At 45.4% G+C, this 17098-nt stretch overlaps 1 protein-coding gene across 2 annotated transcripts; it reads right to left on the minus strand.

The window, feature by feature from the left end:
- Positions 1-4566: 4566 nt before the first annotated feature.
- Higd1a (HIG1 hypoxia inducible domain family member 1A) lies at positions 4567-13078 on the minus strand. 2 transcript variants are annotated; one of them, XM_021207564.2, is made up of 4 exons: positions 12736-13078; positions 7725-7843; positions 5216-5350; positions 4567-4720 (listed from the first exon to the last, which is right to left on the minus strand). In XM_021207564.2, the coding sequence occupies exons 2-4, from the start codon at positions 7819-7821 to the stop codon at positions 4665-4667; spliced, it is 288 nt and encodes a 95-aa protein (XP_021063223.1). In that variant the 5' UTR covers positions 7822-7843; positions 12736-13078; the 3' UTR covers positions 4567-4664. The 2 variants fall into 2 exon arrangements, with proteins under 2 accessions (XP_021063223.1, XP_029399688.1); XM_029543828.1 differs by having other exon boundaries at positions 7725-7839; positions 12736-12816.
- Positions 13079-17098: the final 4020 nt, after the last annotated feature.

A 17098-nucleotide genomic window follows, 5' to 3' on the forward strand; every position in this document is an offset into this window, starting at 1 on the left:
AGTGCTGGGATTAAAGGCGTGTGCCACCACTGCCCAGCTCATTTCCCTTTAAAAAAACAAAAACAAAAAAAAGAACAAAACATTTTTTTTAGGAAGCCATGCCACATATTTTTAAGATTAGTTTTATTATGTAGACAGTGTACTATCTACATATATGCCTGCATGCCAGAAGAGGGCACCAGATCTCATTATAGATGGTTATGAGCCACCATGTGGTTGCTGGGAATTGAACTTAGGACCTCTGGAAGAGCAGCTCTTTCCTTTCTTTCCTCCAAAAACTTCCATGTATCTGCCCCTGCTTTCTTTCAAACCCATGGCCTCTTTTTAATTGTTGTTGTTGGTGGTGGTGGTGGAGGTGGTGGTGGTGATGGTGGTGGTGGTGATGGTGGAGGTGATGGTGGTGTTGGTGATGGTGGCGTTGGTGATGGTGGTGGTGGTGATGGTGGTGGTAGTGGTGGTGGAGGGGATGGTGGTGTTGGTGATGGTGGTGGTGGTGATGGTAGAGGTGGTGGTGGTGATGGTGGTGGTGATGGTGGTGTTGGTGATGGTGGTGATGGTGGAGGTGGTGATGGTGGTGTTGGTGGTGGAGGTGGTGTTGGTGATGGTGGAGGTGGTGTTGGTGGTCGTGTTGGTGGAGGTGGTGGTGGTGGTGGTGTTGGTGATGGTGGAGGTGGTGTTGGTGGAGGTGATGGTGGTGGTGGAGGTGTGCGCGTGCACACTCGTGTAATCCTGTATCCCTAATGCATAAATGCCATATGCTTAGTCTGGATGATGTTGCCTGTATACATGTTTTCAGAACTGACTAACCACTGGGCATTGGATTAAGAATTGGTGCACTCCTCTCTCAGAGGACCATTTCTCCTGGCCTCAGTGGTCCTTAGTTTCCCATAGTTCTTTGTCCAGGGTTGAGGCCTTGTGAACTTTGCCCTCTCCGTGTTAGCATGTCTGTTGGTATCATTTTGTTCAGGTCTTGCTTTGGCAGCCATGTTGGTGAGACCTCATAGGTGTGGCTTCTTTTTTTTTTTTTTTTTCCAATTTTTTATTAGGTATTTACTTCATTTACGTTTTAAATGCTATCCCCAAAGTCCCCCATACCCTGCCCCCTCCCCTACCCACCCATTCCCCCTTCTTGGCCCTGGTGTTCAGCTCCTGCTTTCTGACCTGCTTGACTTCCAGTCCTGCATCCTTTGGTGATCAACAGCAGTATGGAAATGTAAGCTGAATAAACCCTTTCCTCCCCAACTTGCTTCTTGGTCATGATGTTTGTGCAGGAATAGAAACCCTGACTAAGATACCAGGTAAAGCCATCACTGGTCACGTGCATTGTATCTAATGGCCTGGGTTTCACCAGGACAGAGCACATAGGAACTGGCAACTCTGCTGCTTGACACATGGCACCCTTTACTTCATGATCATTCGGCTTTATTTTGGCCTTGTGGCTGCGAGGGAATAGGCTGAGGAATTACACAGGGATGGAACCTTAACTGTGAATCCTAGGGACTCTGGACATCTGTGGGACAGGAGGCATGGCTTCCATGAGCACCATGGTCAGGGAACTTGTAAATGTGGTCATACCCAACTCTGGACACTAGATGTCACTGTTGCTCAGACACAGCATCCCCAGTAGTTCCAGAACCCCCAGGAAGGACCCAAACCTGCATGGGCGCTCAGGTCTCCTAACAAGAGGGTGAGAGTTCTGCTCATGAGTTATGCATATCCACTACAGTCTTTAAGTCTCTCAGTCTCACACTGCCTACCGCAACAAATTGCTGTGTAACAGCTGTACACAACACGCTGAGGAACCCCCACAGGAAAAGGAAGTCCACACATGCTCAGCACTGACACAAAAACAAAATATTTCAGATCTGTGGTTGGATGAACTCCATGGGTGTGGAACCCATGGACAAAGGACCAACTGGAACTTCATAAACACAAAACAAACAAACCAACCTAAGATTCACTCTAGTGACGTCAGCCGGCATTAGCTGAACAGGGAACTAATGCCAAGTGCTCTGGGTGAAAGGGACTTGGGATACACTGACAGGTAACTGGGCAAGAAAGGCCTGAAAGTCACCCCACACTCCACTGTACCCAACATTAGGACGAGAGTTCCATGAGAAGCCAAAGTAGAATGCTTTTTCCTTGGGGAGCCTCCCGATCCCAACCCTGGGCCGCTGCTCCTGCTGCTTCTTCTATTGGCAAGCCACCATGTTCTGCTGCAATCACTTACTGCCAGCCTGCTGGGACTTCACCCCTATACTCAGCACAGTCATAAAGCAGCAGCCACGCACTGCGTTACGGAAGCGTGACATGCTAGGCTAGGCTCCTTGGACCTTTTTTCTCTAATCCTGGACAGTGTCCCTACCTTAGACGAGGAAGTCACAGCTATCTCTGGCTCAGAGTGGCAGAACCATGAGTATAGGTGGCACTTAGTAACAAATTCTCAAAACGTAGAATAGGAAGCCCAAAAAAATGGAAAGCTTTCTCAAACTTTTCCAGCAGCAGCTAGACAGGAGCGCAGTAGCATGGCTAGTCCACGCTCATGTCACGGTTGGGAAGACAGAAAACTGACTGGATCAGGCTATACAGTCCGTGATTAGGACCATGAGAGATGCAGCCTTTTGCTTAACTGTATTAAATACAATCAATCACTACTGCCACTCCAATTTCACAAAGGCCACTACAGCAAGTGCCTAACATGCTATCATGGCACCTGTCATGCTATCATGGACTCTTCTAAAGTCCCACTCTACACAGGAAAAGTGAAAAACAAAGCCCTGTGGGCAGCGCAGCACAGCACCTGGAAGGCAGGCCCTGTGACCCAGGCCCTGAAATGTGCAGGTCTGTGGCGTGGGCACTATCTCTTAGTTTAATGACACTGTATGTCCAAGTTCTTAAAGGGCCAGCACAATGACTCAGCAGGTAAAGGCACTTGCTACCAAGACTATGAACATGTCGATACCCGGGATCCATGGTGGGAGAAAACTGACTCTTCGAAATTGTCCCGTGTCTGCTGCACACATACAAATGCGAGATAAAAGGAGGAAGTTGGAAAGATGGCTCAATGGTTAAGAGCAAGAAGTGTTCTTGCAGAGAACCCAAATTCATTTCCCAGTACAACTGCCTGTAACTCCAGCTCCAGGGATACTCCATGCCTTCAGTCTCATGGGCACTTGCACTCATATGCACATAACCACACACACATTCACAAATAATTGAAAGTCAAACTCTCTGAGCAGGGTGGTGGGACACACAGTAAGTACCCAACAGATGGCAGCACTCAGTTCTAGCTGCAGATGGCCTCTAACAGTCTATTACCACAGGTATTCTGTTTTCTAATCTTTGCGCTGGAAGGATTTACTTTTTCAAAACTGAAATAAAAACAAGACATCTGATATGTGCAGACTTATTTTAATAACAACACAGACGACATCTTGTCTCTATGGGATGTAAGTCTGGGTTGGACACAGATTTCACAGTGCACTTAACATTCTGTATATCCAAGTTTGTGTGTGACGTCTCAAAAAACCAGCCCACCCACTGTTGACCTCTCACTTTTGGTACCGGAAGTAGACACACTGCCTGCCCTAGGCCGTGCATTTCTTTTATCCTTGTATTACAACGTACAGTACCTACTTCTGCTGGAGTTCAACTCAGTGGTACAGCACTTGCTTGGCCTATGTGAGACCCTGCATTTAATGCCCAGTACCACAAAAAAGAAACAAAACGCCTCTATTTTAAGATGTTTAAGAATTATCCTACTATCAAGCAGCAAAAATAGAACTTTGCGATTATAAAAGAGCTAAACCAGAGCCCACAACCAGCTTAAAAGTGTGACTTTAATAAACACCGCCTCTCTGCAACTCTTTTTTTTTTTTTTTTGATTTTCGAGACAGGGTTTCTCTGTGTAGCTCTGGCTGTCCTGGAACTCACTTTGTAGACCAGGCTGGCCTCGAACTCAGAAATCCACCTGCCTCTGCCTCCCAAGTGCTGGGATTAAAGGCGTGCGCCACCACGCCCGGCTCTCTGCAACTCTTATCAGCTTTCCAGGTTGCTGTACGTGCATGCACACACATGCACACACGTGCATGCACACACATGCACACACGTGCATGCACACACACATGCACACACACGCACTCCCTCTTACTTAGTTATAGGGGATTTATAAGCTAGTTATATTTCGTGGACTCTTTGGAAAGTGTTTTCAGAAGCCAACAAACTTTAAAACCTGAAGTTCTGAAGTCAGTCCACAAGCAGACAAAATAAATGAACCAGGGCAAACAGGATTCTCTCCTGGCACCATCCCAAAGCATGGCCCAGTCTGCACATAGTGTGTGTGTGTGTGTGTGTGTGTGTGTGTGTCTGCATTGTCAGCTGCCCTTCTTATAATGACTTTCATCACAAGGGTGTAAGGAAAACACTGTGACCAACTACTTTCAGGTGACAGATTTCTTCTGTTTATCTTAACTCCCTTGAGTGACCTAGTTAGTGAATCAGTCACTAACAATTTGGTCACCAGGCAAATCAAGCTGGCAAGAAAGTAAATCAATATTCAATACAGTGTTTTGTCTAAACCCACATGTTATTTATTGTAGATACAAACATGTAACCTCAATATGAGACGTCTAACTAAAGCAAGCACTTCCCATGCACCAGCTCTTCTAAGGCTTAGGCTTAGGCTTGGCCCAGAATTCCTGATACATGGAGTAGCCCATACCTAAAGAAAAAGAAGAGAAGCATTAAAACATCTCCTTCAACATTCAGAAAACACCCCGCAGTCTACAGGCCTGGGCCAGTGTGAGCAGCTCACTGTGTCACACTGTTTTAATGAACAATCACTATTTACCAGGAAATTTTAAAAAACACCCACTACATTGTGCAAGATCAAGTCAATAAACCGTGATGCCAGTAAAATCGAGCATGTTTTAGGGTCCTTTCTACCCTCCCAAACTCAATACCTTCATATCCTTCTCAGAAACTGTTACTATTAACCTGTGCTCAGAATCTGAGCAATGAAATTGAAGGCTTACAGAATAAGGATTTCCCATCACAGGAGGCAAAGCCTTTTCACTGCTCTAATTATTCTTTCATAAGAAAATGAGTCAAAGGTGTTTTCAAACTGTTTTAAGATCAGCAGAAAGTATTTACTTTTCTTTGTAAGGAAAAGCATCAATGAGAAACAGAAATTTAAGAAATGTCCTGATGAACCTACCAAGAGTCATGGCCCCCACAACAAAGCCCTGGGCTGCTACACGCATGTGGATCAAGTGAATGGACATCTTTGTATTTCCTCTGCTCTTCAGCTTGTACAACCCATAGGCAACAATAGCTGCAAAGCCCGCCATTCCTGCAACACAAAGAGTCATGACTGTTAGATGCACGGGAGAGGAACCAAGATGCTGTCAGCATTAGTCAATGCGCTTTCTGCGATTTTTGTAAGGATGCTTTATCAGATCGTTCATTAAATAACACACGAACTAAATTTTCAATCATTTTTGCTTCACAAGCCAAATCTAGAATTCACAGTGAACAGTACGCTGGCCTTGAACTCCACTTGGCTCTGCGTCTTAAGCACTGGGTCTTATGTATCCCAGGCTGGCCTCAAATCTGCAATGAACAGTAGATGAGCTTGACTCCCTGATTCTCCTGCCCCTACCTTCCCAGTGCTGGGTTACAGCATGTGCCACAATGCTCAGCTAATGATTACTTCTGAACAAATGTGGGTTTATGGAGTAAGTAGACAGATTTAAGAATGCCAGGGTCAGTGAGTTGTCTCAGCAGGTAAACCTGCTGCCAAGCTGGACAACGAGCCCAATTCCTGGAATCCAACTTTTTTTTAAAGCTAGACGTGGTAAGTATCTGGAATCCCAGTAAGAGAGAAAGTAAGAGAGAGCTACCTCAGCATAGTGGAAGGAGAGAACCAACTCCTGACGGTCATCCTAAGACCTCCACATGAACGCTGTGGCACATGCACATAGCACACATATACAATAATAAAGAAATGACATATTAACTTTAAAACAGACCATATGGTCTCTCAAACACTTAGGAAATTTTGACAAAATATAATCACACATTAGGCCACAATGAACACTGAATTTCAAAAAGGCTAATACCTAGACTGCATAACCTAAAACTAAAATTAGCAGTCAATATACAATGGGCAATACATACACACTAAAGAGGCTAAGCTTGTAATTGAGCTTGGATGTTAAAACAGAGCAAAGGAAATTAGGAAATAACTGAGTGAGCACCGAAAAGGAAGAAACAAAGGACAACAGTACTACTCTCAGAGTAAATACAATTTGTCAGACCCAAACCAGAAAGCTGTAGGAGAACCGAGAAAATGGAAATCCAGCTAGACTTTTCCCTGGTGTTTTCTGCTGCATCAATGAAGTCATTGTCCTACTTGGCTTCAGTGTGACTGGGACACTCTGGACCACTGGTTCTCAACCCTCCTAATGCTGCTATCCTTTAATATAGTCCTCATGTTATGGTGACCCCAATCATAAAATCGTATTTGTTACTACTTCATAACCATAATTTTGCTACTGTTATGAATGGTAATGTGAATGTGTGTTTTCCCATGGTCTTAGGTGACCCCTGTGAAAGGGTCAAAACTCACAGGTTGAGAACCACTACTAAAAGAGTCAAGTGAAGGAGTCTGAACCGTGGCGCTGCCCATGAGGCCTGTGGTCATGTCTGTGAGACACTGCTTTGACTGACAGTGGGAGGGCCAGTCCACTGTGGGTGGTGCCATTCCTTTTTGGACAGGTGGTCCTGGGCTGGACATGAGCCTGGGGTGAGGCACCAGGCTGTATCCATCTATATGGATCCAACTCCTTCAGGTTCCTGCCCTGACTTCAGTGACAGACTGTCACCTGGATGTGTAAGACAAATAACCTTTTTTTCTCTTCCTTTAGATGCTCTTGATCTTTTCCTTTTGATGCTCTTGATAATGGATTTTATCACAGCAACTGCCAGCTAACACGGACAGCAATCCTTTCCCTAACTGGTCTAGGCGCTTCTCATTCGACTGTCTGTATTCCCTGTGCAGAGAACTATATTGCCCACTAAAGGGTGTACACAGCTCCTGCCCTGCCCTATGCAAAGTGTCAGTCTCTCCAGGCAACAACAGCAGAGTTCGCACAGATCCCTGATCGATTCCCAACTTTAAAGGGAATGTTTCTCCTGCTTTAATACTAATGATAATAATTATAATTCGAATATGCTTTAAGTGAATAAACTATTCCAATTTACTGATTTTTAGAATTTCCATTGTTGATCGTATTGCTGTTTCATGGGATGTAGGGCCTTCATGGCCGCCGCATGCCATCACTGGTGGAAGGAGGCAGTGTCTCTGGGAAGCACCTGTAGGCTTGTGCTTGTTTCTCCAGATTTCATCCTAGATGTCTTTGCTGACTTTCACCTCTATCCTTACAATGCTAGAAACCTTCACAGGGCTTTTCTGTCTTGAGTCCTGGGAAGTCTCTGGGTCAGAAGGTGGGCCCGGGATCCCCACAAAGCATGGGGCCCTGAAATAACAGCCAAAAATCTGAATACACACAGAACTTTTATGACGAGATTTATATATTGATCTTACCATATTTCAACAAAATGAGAAAAAAAGGATTTCAGGATCTACTCAACATACACATTTATCATGCATCCATTGCTCCAGGCTCACAGCAGGTTGCGTATCAGAGCATCAGCCGACTTACCAATGGGGACAAACGGTGTTTCCTTAGCTTTCCGAATAAACTTAGACCCCTGACCTTCATCGTATGAAGAGAGAGAAAGGTCTGTGTTGGTTGACATTGTTATTTCTTGAAGAGTCTTCCTGAAAGAGAATTTTTTTTTGAGGTTGTGTAATTAAAAGCACCTAGAATATTATTCAATACTGAATGAACTACTATGTGTAGTGAGAAATTTGGTTTCTTTAAAAAACGGAAATAGGAATATGCTTCCATTTTAATCTCAGGTATGAGGTGTGGGCTGCTCCCGATGTCTGCAGCAGCTGACTGTGATCTGCCCTGTGCTCTAGCAGAGGCCTGGTTCTGTAGCTGCACACAGTCTCTGTGATCATGTGACATCTGGAATTCTAGGAACTTTTTAGAGGGTATATAAGGCTAGGGTCCTAGGAGGTGGTGTGGTTTGTCAAGTAGTCACATGCAAAGAAATGAGAAGAAATCAGATATCCTGACAGGGAAGATCAAACTTGTCCCCAAGGAACTTGACACCCCTAGTCAAAGGAAGTAGTCTAACAATGTCACCCTTTCCCCCCTCTCATTTTTTTCTTTATTTAGTGTTAGGGGGTTGAAAAGATAGAAGAAAGAAGCCACAAAGTAGATAAAGTCCGGCTACAACTATGCCTAGTTTCCATGGTATCTGTTATCTGTGAACTTGAAAAAATACTTTTAGAATTGAACTTTCACAATTAAAGAAAATTGTATATATTTATTCTTCCATCATTCTGCCTTTTTTCCCATGTAACTATTTTTCTTTTAACATACTGGGAAAATAGCAATATTCTTTTAAAAGAATGTGTAGATGTCTGTCTATCAGCTTGCAAATGCCCAAGGAGGTCAGAGGGGCTGGATCCCTGAAGCTGGACAAGACTGAAATAGCTACTTACAGACATGCTTCCATGTTCCACTGTATAGCTTTTGGGGTTTTCTTTTTTGTTTTGAGATGGGGTCTCTTTACATAGCCCTGGCTGCGCTGGAACTCATAATATATAGACCAGGTTGGCCTTGAATTCAGAGATCTGCCTGCCTCTGCCTCCTGGGAGATGGAATCAAAGGCGTATGCCACCATGCTGCTGTTTTTTCCTTCCTTCCTTCCTTCCTTCCTTCCTTCCTTCCTGCCTGCCTGCCTGCCTGCCTGCCTGCCTGCCTGCCTTCTTTCTATCTGAGGTTATCACTATTAACATCCATACAAACAATGTAAAACAAGTCCTTCGGGATCTTCTTATTTGACATCTACTATGCTTTTCTTCTGATCTGACTTCATTCACACACCTTCCTAATGTTCCCCAGGCTTCCTCTTTATAACATTCTTTTAAGTGGCACTCAGACAAGGCCAAGATGAGCAAATGGTTATATGAGTAAAGGAGCAAAAGAATTAATTCCTCCAACACAGAGAGCAAGGGCTCTCTCTCCCTACAATCACAAATCACATGCAAGTTCATCCAGGTGCTGTAGTGCCAATCCATGTCATCTTTACTGTGTGTCTCCTTAATGAACAAATGTTGAACTGTCTGCAATCCTGACCCACAGATTAAATAAAGGAGGCAAACACAGCATACAGTACACGAATCTCCAAATGGTGACAACCACTATCCACTCCTTAGCATGCAATTCTGGACTCTTCATGTGCCGCAAAGCCCTCAAAGAAAAGCCAACTCTAATGGGGCAATGTTTAGTTTGAAAAGTGAGCTCACCTCTCCAAGCCGTACACTCCCTAAGGAGTCAATACTGTCATCAACAGAGAGGACGACTAGCTAGCTAGAATATTTGAATTAGAACTAAGACTTTCCTTTTTCTTTCCTTCTTTTAGCACTCCAATACTTCCTAACACAGTACATATTACTAAGCTTTTGTACATACAAGGCTTGGTAGCTCAAGGTTCAGGATGTGATTACATTTGCAAAATAAAACAAATACTGACTAGGCGCGGTGCACACTACTGTAAAACCAGTGCTCAGAGTCTGAAGGATCTTGAGTTCCAGGGCAGCTCAAAGCATTTGCAGGGCTGAGTGCTCTGGCACGACAGCTCCCCTTTGCCTTTCTACTTCAGTTTTCCCCAGTGAACTCTTGGGTTTGCAGGTCTGTGCCTGAATTGGCCTCCTCTGGCAGGTCCTCTTCAGTTACACCCTCCTACAGAACACTTACAAACACCTGTGTGATTTCCTGAAGCTGGGGTGCTGTACCTGCCCTCTTGCATACATCCCCATGGCCTGCACATAGTACTTTCAGAGTCTGATCAGGCAGTGTGAGCGCATCACACTGCACACACCCACATGCCCATTTCCTTTTATTGTTCTTATACAGCATCTATGAAAATGAGAAACTATCCTGAGTGAGTCTTGATTCCTTAAAGCTATAAGTGACAAAAATTATCATACTACAATCTACTTTAAAAACATCCCTTTGTGGTTGGGGAGGGTGATACACATCTTTAATCCCAGCAATCAAGAGGTAGGGGCAGATGGATCTCTGCGTTCCAGGACAGCCGAAGCTACATAATAGAGGGACTCTTATCTCGAAAATATATAACAAAACAAATCTCCCTTTGTGTTTATGCCTCCTGAACTCATCATGAGAGAGGCACCTCTACTGTGCTGGGCATACAGCTCAGCGACTGAGCACTTGCCGAGCTTGCTTGAGGTCACAGGTTAGATCCCTAGCATTGTCAACAAACACACCGTAAGTAAGGGAACACACCACGGCTGGCATCTTTTCCCCATTTTCTAGGTGGATATGTGTATTGTCCAGTGGGTTCATGGAGCAAAAGGGGAACAGAGAGAGAGAGAGAGAGAGAGAGTTAGACAACTATCTCTTTACTGTATATAAAAGAACAGAAGACACCCATCCCTTCCCTTCATCACCAGTGCGTGATACCGAATCCCAAGCCGGAATGGGTGGGACATTTGACCTCACTTTCAGAATGTTGTTAATTTCATAATGCGGTTAAGAATTGGGACGCATCATGTAGCCATTATTTCTTTTAGGGGACTAATGATAGCCAGAGTGGTGATATGTGCCTATAATTTCAGCACTCAAGAGGGAAGAGGATCACGAGTGCAAAGCTAGCCTAGGCTGCAAAGCAACACCTTGTCTCAAGACAACAACAAAGATAATGAAATCAAATTTACAAAAGACGTTCATCAGGCATGACAGGGCAGATGTTGGGCAGGAAGCTGAAGATGAGTCTGGAGCGCAAGGAAAGCCACATGGATAGAACTGTAATTACATGACCCAGCAGATAAGGCATTTACTCCAATGCAGTGGTACAAATTTGTACCAATTATATATGCATTTGGCTACCAGAAAGGGCTACAAAAAGATGAGGAAACTGAAGAGTGTGGTGTGGTGGCAATTGCATGTAATGTCAGTATCAGACTACGGGAAACAGGAGATCTCAAGTTTGAAGCTAGCCTGGGATACACAGCAAAACCATGCCGGAGGTGGAGGAGGAAGAGGAAGAAGAGGAGGAGGAAGAGGTGGTAGTATTCATGAAATATAGCCACTGAGGTGAAAAGGAAAGGACATGCTTTAAAACTCACCGTCAATAAGCTCAAATCATAGCTTGAGTGTAAGGAATTAAGCAAGAGGTGATGATCAATATCCTTATTTTACATGTGGATAAATGGGTTTGAAGGGTCATGTGGACTGTTCCACACTAGGAATTGTTTCTGGAAGGGTAGGATTGGAATCTGACTCCCCACATACGGTCCACAGTTTTTTGTTTGACAATATTTATTGTTCAATTAACATTTTTTTGTTACAAGTGCAAATCTGAACTGAAAATATAAAATTTCACACTGTCTTTGAACTGTAAAAACTGTGTACATCACACCTATAAATGGGCTACTCTCTCTTCAGTTAAATTATCTAACAATTTCAATTCCAATCTAAAAAGATTTTTCCCCACTAGATTTTCTTTTATTATCTCACTCACCCAATGACTGACCTACATCTGTCAGAAAGTAGAACATATTTTTATTTTTAAGTCAGCAATAACCAGATATTCAAACTTAGTTTGCTGAGCACATTATCATTCTGTAAGGCCAGGTATGACTACTGACATACTTTTCCAAAGGCATGGCAACCTAGAAGAGGTAAATAAGAAAATGGTTGGGCATCAGGTGATATAACAGCCGAAGACTCTTCCCAGCATGCCCCTTTGGTACTAAGAACTATCATCTAAAACAGTAAGTTTCAAATTCTGATTTTGCCTAAATGTCAGCTTGTGCAAAATGGCAGCTTTGAAATTGTGATTCAAACGGCCAGGGGCACAACAGGAGGATTTGTATCTTAAGAAGCCCTTTCAAGTTACAAGACCTCCTAGCACACTCCAGGATCACCTAGAACCATTTGAACCTGTCAAGAATTTGCATCCAAACTGTCAAGCTGCAGGGGCCTCAGTAGTCCCGGAAGTAGATTCCCTGGGGTAGGGATCACCCCCTCAAAGAGAGGACAGGAATAAACGAGGGAAGCAGATAACAGAGCCGAGTCACCCGGGCGGCTGGCACACCTGAACCTTAGCCGTGCTTCTGTGATCTCTACGCCCCGTTCCCTTGTCAGGGGCATTCGCATTCCGCCACAGCCTTCCCTCCTCCATCCGGTGACACAGGGTCACGTAAGGTCTGCGCAACCCCCGGGTGGCGCCCGGGGAAGGCCAGGCCGAGGTGCCCGAGAGCTACGCCCTGCCTTCACCTCCCACCTTCTTGTGACCTTGTCGGGACTCCGAGGCCGGTGTGATCGCGCTCCCTCTCCCTCTCCTCCCACTCCTCCCGGGATCCCAGAAGCTGGCACCAGCCGGGTCCCCGTCTGCCATCGTTGCCTCCTCCGCGACTCTCGTTCCCTCGGCCACGATCCGCTCCAGAAGCTCCGGCCTCCTTCCTCCGGCTCCACTTGCACTGGCCGGCGGGGACCCCGAGTCCTTCGCCCACCCGAGGGACCCCCGCCCCGCAGCCCTCGCCTCCCGCCCGGCTCCCGCTTCACTCACCGAGACGCGGTGTCCCTTCCAGTCCTGCCGGCTTCTGGCTGCCACCCGAGTGCAAGAACACCGGCGTCGCCGGCTGCGGCCACTGCTTGCCCCAACCAATCAGAAGCCAGCAGCCGGCGAGCCCTGGCTAGACTCCCTTTACAAGCGAGGGGGCGGTGGGCGTGGTCACTCGCAGCGCGGCGCCCATTGGCCGGGGCGCAGGCTCTGTTCGTGGCGGCGCGCGCTGTTCGTGTCAGACGTGAGGCCTGGGCGGCAGTGCTGGCGCGGTGCCGCCTGGCGGCCGCTGCCTCCTGGCCTCCGACTGCCTCGAGGTTCTCGCGACCGGTTCGCCGGGCTCCGCGAACGCCACGCACGCGCAGGCAAGCCCGGCTTAGGTGAGCCGAGCGGCCCGCCCGAGCGGGAGCATGCGCCGTCGGGGCTCCTTTTGGGTCCCTCCCTGGAGCTGGTGGTAGTCGGAGAGCTGTGACCTCACACCGGCCTGGGGAGGAGTCTGAGGAGCCGGCAGCTTCCGGGGCGGGGCCTCGCGTGGGCTCCAGGGATGGCAGACACCCGCAGCCCCACTGTGGGACGTCTCTGTCCAAGTTAAGTCTCTCAGAGTAGATGTCGGCTACTGGTAGCTACTCAACGTTGAGTGACTTCAGGGAGAGGAACAATTGTCTCCTCATCCGGAATAGAGCACCAACGGCGGACAAGAGAAAGGATTCCGTCTCGTCTAGCCTGCCCACCCCTTGCCCCGCCGGAGGCAGCTCTACCGAGGGCTTCTTTCCTTTGTGTACCTATTATGTAAACTGGCAAGAGGAACCACGGTGAATCTAACTTTCTAACTTCCCCATACCTCAATGTTTCTTTTCCTTTTAAACTAATTTTATTACATTCACTTGTGTGAGCATTTGCTGAGGTCAGAGGACAACCTTCACCAGTCACCTCCTAATGTCTGGATCCTGGGGCTAGAACTCTGTGGGATTTGGTGGCCTTTACCCAGTGAACCATCTTGTTGGGCCCTCAATACGTTTCTTGAATTTCCTGAAGGTTGGTGTAGTCTTATGAGCTACCTTCCAATAACTACATAACAGGTGTCATGACTGAATATTAAAATTTTGTATTACCATTTTGTTTATTGCGGGGAGGGGCACATGTGCTATGGCAAATGTGTGGAGGTCAGAGGACGACATGAAGGGACCTGTTGTCTCCTTTGCCCACAGGTTCCAAGGATCAAACACAGGTTAAAAATTATTTAAGTCATATGTAGGAAACGTTTCATGTTATACATGATAAAACTCCATACCTTGTGGCTGGAGAGTTGTCCCAGTGGTTAAGGGCACTTGTTACTCTTCTTACAAGACCAGGTTCTATATGATACACATACATGTATACATACATGTATACATTTTTAAAATATAACTTTTATGGTGGTGCACACCTTTAATCCTAGCATTTAGGAGGTAGAGGCAGGTGGATCTCAGAGTTCAAGTCCATCCTTGTCTACAGTGCAAGTTCCAGGACAGCCAGGACTACACAGAGAAATCCTGTCTCAAAGAACAAAAATGAAATAAAGCCTTCTGTACCTTGGATATGTGGCAGCTTTGTGTCTTTGAAAGTATGTTGTTTGTATGGGTCTGCTGAACACGGCTTTGCTGAGCAGGAGTCAGTGGTGGTAAACGAAGAAAGACCTGACTAGAGAAAGCATGTTCTGTAGGAGATCGGCAGTGCCCTGCTCTGAGTTTCTGCTGAGGCTGAGCCTTGCCTCGAGTAACTCTGTTTTATACATCAACACTTTGTTCAATTTCTAAGAGCTCTTGCTAAGGCAGGGTGCTTACCTGGGTAAGTAGATAACCACCCGATGTTGGACACACAGCTTATCACAACATCCAATTGTGCTCCACAAACCACAAGACATGGATGTTTATACACAAATGAAAAAGCATGAAGTCATCAAATTTAATCAGAACACTGGGGCATACCAAAACCATACCACAAGCTTGGCAAACACACTAGACCAAAGAATGATGGAACATCCTCACCTGTGTCACAAAAACAGAGGTAGTGCTAGGCGTGGTGACACTTATAGTCCCAGAACTTGGGAGTCTGAAGAGAACTGCAAGTTTGTAGCCAGCAAGGCTATGTGGTAAAACTAAAGCAGGAGGACCTTGCTCTGGCATCTGGCCCATCATTGGGTCACTCTGTATGTTTGCCACTGTATGGACTCCTGATTCTGCTCCAGGAGCTTCAGCTGAGCACATCACCCTGCCTGATTTGCCCACTAGAACTATATAGTTGTCTAGAACTGCTGTACCTTAGACCAGCTGTGCACCTAGGCAGCCTTGTGCCCTGAGTAGCTCATTAATGATTCCTTGATGTATAGCCATCTGTATTGATACTACATGCATGTTAACTCTGCCTTACCCTGTAATAGGGCCTCTGAAACCCGTGATGGTCACAGCCTTTTCTTAGTAGTTCTAGAATCTGTATAATTTTGTGTGGCATGAAATGTGGAATCTGAGAGTAATATTAGTAACTAAGATTGGAATGGAGGGCTGTGAGCGATGGCTCAGCGGTTAAGAGCACTGGCTGTTCTTCCAGAGGTTCAAATCCTAGATTACACATGACAGCTCACAACTGTCTGTAACTACTTCCAGGGGATCCCACACTCTCACACAGACATACATGCAGGCAACCACCAGTGCACATTAAATGAAAATAAAAAATTAGAATGGAATAAAAGGAAATGATTGGTAGTCATGATCCTAAATGAAATCAAGACTACTTGGTGCTTGAAGCTTATGAAATGGACATAGCTTATGGATTTATTGTTATTCGATAAACTCTTGACATTGTGGAAAGATATAAATGTGATTATTGTATAGCTTGCTCAGAATATTAAAATTATCCTCATTAACCAATAATGACAAACCTAAAATCATTCATCCTTTGATCCTATAAATATAAAGGTTAACACTGACAATGACAAAAGCATATTCATTTTGACAAGGACTTGTACACTTCAGAATAATTTAGCTAACTTGTCAGTTTTCAGAAAATGAAATATAGGCTCCTTTGGATCTGAGTGGAAGTCCCGAGTTAACAACATACTAACAGTGACTCTGGACTTCTAAAGATACCACTATTTAAAAACAAACAAACAAAAAACCTACAAACAAACCAGGATCTCATTGTATAACTTAGGCTGGCCTCAAACTTGCAATATTCCTGCCTCAGCCTCATTCTTGTTGGGGTTCAGGTGGGTGCCACCACACCTGACGTCACTTTTTTTTTTTGTTTTTCGTTTGTTTTGTGAACTATGAGTACCAATTGTGAATGAGGACCTCATACCTGGCATGAAAAGTGTAGCTTCTGTGTGACAAGATAGACCTCATCCTCCTCGGAGCATCTGTAGAAAGTACATGTACCTATTAAACAAATTACATACAGAAACAGGGCTGGTGTATTACCTAGGAAGTCAGGGCCAGTGAAAGGCTCAGCTCTCTGTCAAGTTGAGTGACCTGAGTTGGATTCTAAGGATCCACATGGTGGAGCAGCTCCTGGAAGTTTGTGTCTTCCACAAATAGGTTGAGGTATGTAATATCTCCTCCTGTCATAGTTAGGGTTTTACTGCTGTGAACAGATACCATGACCAAGGCAACTCTTAAAAGGACAACATTTAATTGGTACTGGCTTACAGGTTCCGGGAGCATGGAAGCATCCAGGCAGGCATGGTGCAGGAGGAGCTGAGAGTTCTACCTCTTCATCTGAAGGCTGCTAGCAGAATACTGACTCCCACATGGTTAGGAGGGTCTTAAAGCCACAGTGACACACCTACTCCAACAAGGCCACACCCTCTAATAGTGCCACTCCCTGGGCAAAGCATATACAAATCATCACACCTTCCCACACAAAATAAATGTTTTTGATTTTGTTTTTAAAAGCTGGAACTCTACTCAGCAATTAAGAATACTTGCAGCTTTTTCAGAGAACCTGGCTTCAGTTCACAGATCACATGTGGTCCACAACAACAGGACTGCAACTCCAGGAGTCCTGATACCGTCTTTGGGCACTGCATACATGGTGTATAGACATTCATGCAGGCAAAACACCCATAACATAAAAATAAGTGATTAACAAAACTTTAAAATCTGGGTAATAGCACAGTTCAAGATTGTAAACAGACTTTTCTTTTTTCATTTTTCTTTTTTTCTTTTTTTGTAATTAGAAAACCTGTTACGGGCTGGTGAGATGGCTCAGTGGGTAAGAGCACCCGACTGCTCTCCCGAAGGTCCGGAGTTCAAATCCCAGCAACCACATGGTGGCTCACAACCATCCGTAACAAGATCTGACGCCCTCTTCTGGAGTGTCTGAAGACAGCTAC

The sequence above is a fragment of the Mus pahari genome, chromosome 10 (assembly GCF_900095145.1).
Source record: "Mus pahari chromosome 10, PAHARI_EIJ_v1.1, whole genome shotgun sequence".
NCBI lineage: Eukaryota > Metazoa > Chordata > Mammalia > Rodentia > Muridae > Mus > Mus pahari.

What these genes read in the sequence shown, in the direction of transcription:
- Higd1a (XM_021207564.2), bottom strand. Translation starts at nt 7,821, where the DNA reads ATGTCAACCAACACAGACCTTTCTCTCTCTTCATACGATGAAGGTCAG. An exon ending in AACACCGTTTGTCCCCATTG is followed by an intron (nt 5,351 to 7,724) that starts GTAAGTCGGCTG and finishes TTTGTGTTGCAG; the next exon opens with GAATGGCGGGCTTTGCAGCT. An exon ending in TGTGGGGGCCATGACTCTTG is followed by an intron (nt 4,721 to 5,215) that starts GTAGGTTCATCA and finishes CTTTTTCTTTAG; the next exon opens with GTATGGGCTACTCCATGTAT.